This window comes from Myotis davidii, unplaced genomic scaffold (genome assembly GCF_000327345.1).
Source record: "Myotis davidii unplaced genomic scaffold, ASM32734v1 scaffold129, whole genome shotgun sequence".
In the NCBI taxonomy this organism is placed as follows: Eukaryota; Metazoa; Chordata; class Mammalia; order Chiroptera; family Vespertilionidae; genus Myotis; species Myotis davidii.
The window spans coordinates 915,458-919,968 of NW_006383019.1; the positions used below are offsets into that span (position 1 = coordinate 915,458).

The 4,511-nt window shown below is 39.9% G+C and overlaps 1 protein-coding gene across 2 annotated transcripts in view; it reads left to right on the plus strand.

Moving 5' to 3' along the window:
- AKAP10 (A-kinase anchoring protein 10) overlaps window positions 1–4,511 on the plus strand; it is an 83,110-nt gene that overhangs the window by 39,994 nt on the left and 38,605 nt on the right. For both annotated transcript variants that reach the window (XM_015558374.1, XM_015558375.1), the window contains exon 6: window positions 3,453–3,537. In XM_015558374.1, coding sequence (XP_015413860.1) covers window positions 3,453–3,537 — 85 coding nt within the window. The remainder of the gene's footprint in view (window positions 1–3,452; window positions 3,538–4,511) is intronic.

The following is a 4,511-nucleotide window of genomic DNA, read 5'->3' on the forward strand; positions in this document are numbered from 1 at the left end:
TATCACTTTTTTTTTAATATATTGATTTCAGAGAGGGAGGGAGAGAGATAGAAACATCAGTGATGAGCGAGAATCATCGATCAACTGCCTCCTGCACACGTCACATTGAGAATCAAGTCCACAGCCTGAACATGTGCCCTGACTGGGAATCGAACCGTGAACTCCTGGTTCATAGGTCGATGCTCAACTACTGAGCCACGCCGGCCAGGCTCAGTGTTTCTTCAAATAGGTTTTTAATATCTTGCTCTCTCTTCTCTTTTTGGTACCCCCATAATGTGAAAGTTGGTACACTTGAAGTTGTCCCAGAGGCTTCTTACACTATCTTTATATTTTTGGATTCTTCTTTCTTTTTGTTCTTCTGGTTGGGTGTTTTTACTTCCTCATATTCCAAATAGTTGATTTGATTCTCAGAATCCTCTGCTCTACTGTGTAATCCCTGTAAATTATTCTTTATTTCAGTTGGTGTAAGCTTACTTTCTCACTGGTCCTTTTTCATTCATGTCTTTTATTCTCTCACTAAGTCCCTTGAAGCTCTCATTAAGATCCTTGAGCAACCTTAAAACCATTGTTTTGATCTCTGTATCCAGTATTTTGCTTGCTTCCATTTTATTTATTTCTCTTTCTGGAGATTTCTTCTGTTATTTCATTTGTGACATATTTCTTTGTCTCCACGTTTTGGCTGATTCCCCATGTTTGTTTCTACATATTAGATGAGCAGCTGTGTCTTCTGGAATTAGTTGAGTGGCCTTGTGCAATAGGTGTCCTGTAGGGCCCAGTGGTACAGCCTCTCTAGTCACCTGAGCTGGGCACTCTAGGTTTGCCCCTGTGTGGGCTGTGTGCACAGTCTTGTTGTAGTTGATCCTTGATTGCTGTTGGTGTCACTGGGAGGAATTGACCTCCAGGCCAATTGGCTGTGAGGACCAGCTGCAACTACAGTGGGAGAGCTGCTGTGCAGGACCAGCTGCAACTACAGTGGGAGAGCTGCTGTGCAGGAGACAACCCTTTGGAGCAGGACTTGCTTCAGTGGGGCTTTGGTGTTCACTGAATCTGCCCTGTGAGTGTGTTGCTGTGGATGTGTAGTGTTGCAATCTGCCATGGTCTGAAGCTGTCCACCAGGTTCACTGGCTCTAGGGCCTGCTGGGAGGTGCAAAATCAACCACTGCCTGGGGCTACCTTGCAAGAGCTACCCAGCGATCTGCAGGTGGCTGCTACTTGTATTGGGTTTGGAAGTGCCTGTGTGAGGCCCAGCTGTGAAGCAAGGCAGGCTGGTGCTAGTGCTGGGTCTTGGGCATGCTAATGCCAGCTGCTGCTTGTTTAAGAGATTTTAGAAAACTCTGAAGCCTGAGCCAGGACAGGCCATTCATATGGAAGCTGCAAACAGTTTGGGTGGGGCTGCAAGTTGGATGTGGCAGGGTCTCAGGGAATCAGGGCAGAACAAAACAGCGTGGCCATGCTGATGGGAACTCAGATATGGCTGCCAGTCCGCTCTGTGACGAGGGAGGTGCCAGCACAGGAACAATGACCCCCATGAGCACCCCTGTCTGAAAAAAAGCCACTCCAGAGTTCCTGCTCCCATCCCAACAATCCAGTTCATCCCCATATTTCCCTGGTTCCCCCAATGCTGGCACCTGGTGATGGAGCTCAAAGCAAGCAGGACAGTGTAAGATCGTGTATGAGCCTTTAAGAGGAACTGCCTAGATCTCCAGCCACCTCCATGTTACTCAGCCACAATCCTTGCTGGATTTTACAACCAGAGTTATGGGGACTTCTCTGCCCAGTTCTAGAACCCTGGGCTGGAGGTCTGGTGTGGGGCTGGGACCTCTTGCTTCTCACAGGAGGCCTCCACAGCGGTGATATCCCTCTGATTAAAAACATGCCACACGTGGGTGTTGGACCAGCTGCTTCCGTGCCTCCACCCCTCCTTCCAGTCCCTATGTACTTCCATCTTTACCTCTCACATTGTAGGACTTCCATTCAGCCAGCTTTCAGGCAGTTCTGAATGATGGTTTTTCTGTATTTTAGTTGTAATTTCAATGTGGTTGTCTGAAGATGCGAGTACTGGCATTTACCTGCTCACCATCTTGGTTCTCTGTATATCCTCTTTGGAGAAGTGTACAGTGGGGCCTTGACTTATGAGTTCAATTCTTTCCAAGACCGAGCTTGTTAACTCAAATTACTCTATCAACTCAATGCAAAAAATAGGCTGAGAGACAGCTGGTATCTCAAAAAACTTGTTAGTCGGGACACTCGTAAGTCAAGGCCCCACTGTATTCCAGTCCTTTGCCCATTTTTAATTGGATTGTTTGGTTTTTGGTTTTGAGTTTTATAAGTTCTTTATAAATTGTGGATATTAACCCCTTATCAGAAGTATCATTGGTGAATATGGTATGTTCTTCCACTCAGTGGGCTGTCTTTTTATTTTGTTGGTGGTTTCCTTTGCTGTGTAAAAACTTTTTAGTTTGATGTAGTCCCATTTGTTTATTAATAAACTTTTTTTGTAGATAAATCTTTCCACAAATCCATAATTTTGTGTTACAGTTCTAAAAATGAAATTGCTGATTGGAAGGGTATGTTCATTTTTAAAGCTTATACTAGAAATTGTCAAATGGCCTTCCAGAAATACACACCAGTTTATATTCCCACTAGCACTGGTGTTCCTTTTCGCATGCCTTTGCTAAAACATATGTATGTAAGCAACTAAACATATGGATTGTTAAAACACTTTTGTGCCTGTTTCCTAGACAAGAGTTGGAATGGCTTCTTACTTTAATCCAGCCGTGGGCAAACTACGGCCCTTGGACTAGATCCGGCCCGTTTGAAATGAATAAAACTAAAAAAAAAAAGACCGTACCCTTTTATGTAATGATGTTTACTTTCAATTTATATTAGTTCACACAAACACTCCATCCATGCTTTTGTTCCGGCCCTCCGGTCCAGTTTTAGAACCCATTGTGGCCCTCGAGTCAAAAAGTTTGCCCACCCTGCTTTAATCTGTAATTATATTTAATTACTAGTGTGCATCCATATCTTTCCATATTGGCCCTGTTATATTTGTTCTTTGCGAATTGTCTTTTCATGTCCTTTGCTCAGTTTTCCTTTTGAGATGTTTTTTATTAATTTGTAAAAAAAAAGTCTTGAGATATGAGTGATACTGTTATACAGAGAAGAACCTGTTATACATGCTGCAAATTTACCCCCTAATTTGCCTTTTAATTTTGTTTTGGGGGTGTTTTAATGTATAGAATTAAGCTTATGTTAAATCTCTGCTTTTGCATATGTACTAGTATATGCTTAGAAAGACCTCTACCTCAAGATCAGCTGTTCACCTGTGTTTTCTCTTAGTTTCATATAAAACCTAATTTATATGCCTATACACTCATTTCCTACTTTGATTCACAAATGTGTGCATTTGGATTTAATAGAAATTGAATTATTTACCATTTGTTTTACAGCAAAGATTTGTGGGGAAGATGGGCAGGTGGACCCCAACTGTTTTGTTCTGGCACAGTCCGTAGTCTTTAGTGCAATGGAGCAAGAGTAAGTTGATGTCGTACTTTCACATTTTGCATTCTTGAGAATTTGGATTTAGTGTTGGAATGGGCTTTACACAACTAAAAACAAACTATCTTTGAGGATTTACATATTTTGAATGTTTACAGGATCTTATAAGCATACTTTAATGGACTTTTTAAACAAGTACATTTTAAACTCAATTAAAAATAAAACAATTTTACTTCACTGATTTGTTGTTATTGATACAATTGGTATAAAAAAACTGTGAGGATTCCCTTAAAATCAGGAACATAATTAAAGACACTCCTTGTAAAAATGTATTTTGTTTCACATGTAAATGACTAACAAGTTAACTTGGAAATGCAATGTAGAGTATTAGTTTGCCACAATTAGGTATTTAGTCTAATGGAATATTCTTGTATTCTTGTTTATTTTTATATTTTGTTTTAACATTTTTATTTTATTAAATTTATTGGCATGACATTGGTCAAAAAAATAAATATAAAAATAAAACCAATTTCATTTTTAATGTTAATACCTTCTAAGTTAAAATAATTTGTTTTTAATTCTAAAGTCATTTGGGGGTGATTGTGACTATTAGAATTGGTTTGTTTATTTAAACGATGCATGTCTTTAGATGGATCTTCTAATTTGTTAGTGCATGCTTTAATATTAATGTATGCCATAATACTAAATCCATATAGATTTGTTGAAACTGCCTGCAAAGGTTTTTTTTCTTTTTATTAATTACTGCTTCATACCCTTAAAAAGAACCTACATATTCATTTAGCATTTGTGAAAACGGTACTTTGTACAAGGAAGTTACAGCCTAATAGGAGAAAGAGGGCATGTTCTTTTGTTACTGTAACTTTTGTTACTGTATATTTGTCACGTGTGTTAAGTATCAGAGGGGAGCTACAGAGTCCGTCAGAAGTGGGAGAGTAAGGAACAGCACCATGGGAAGGGAGGTGGTGTTGATAAAACAGGCACAATGTGGA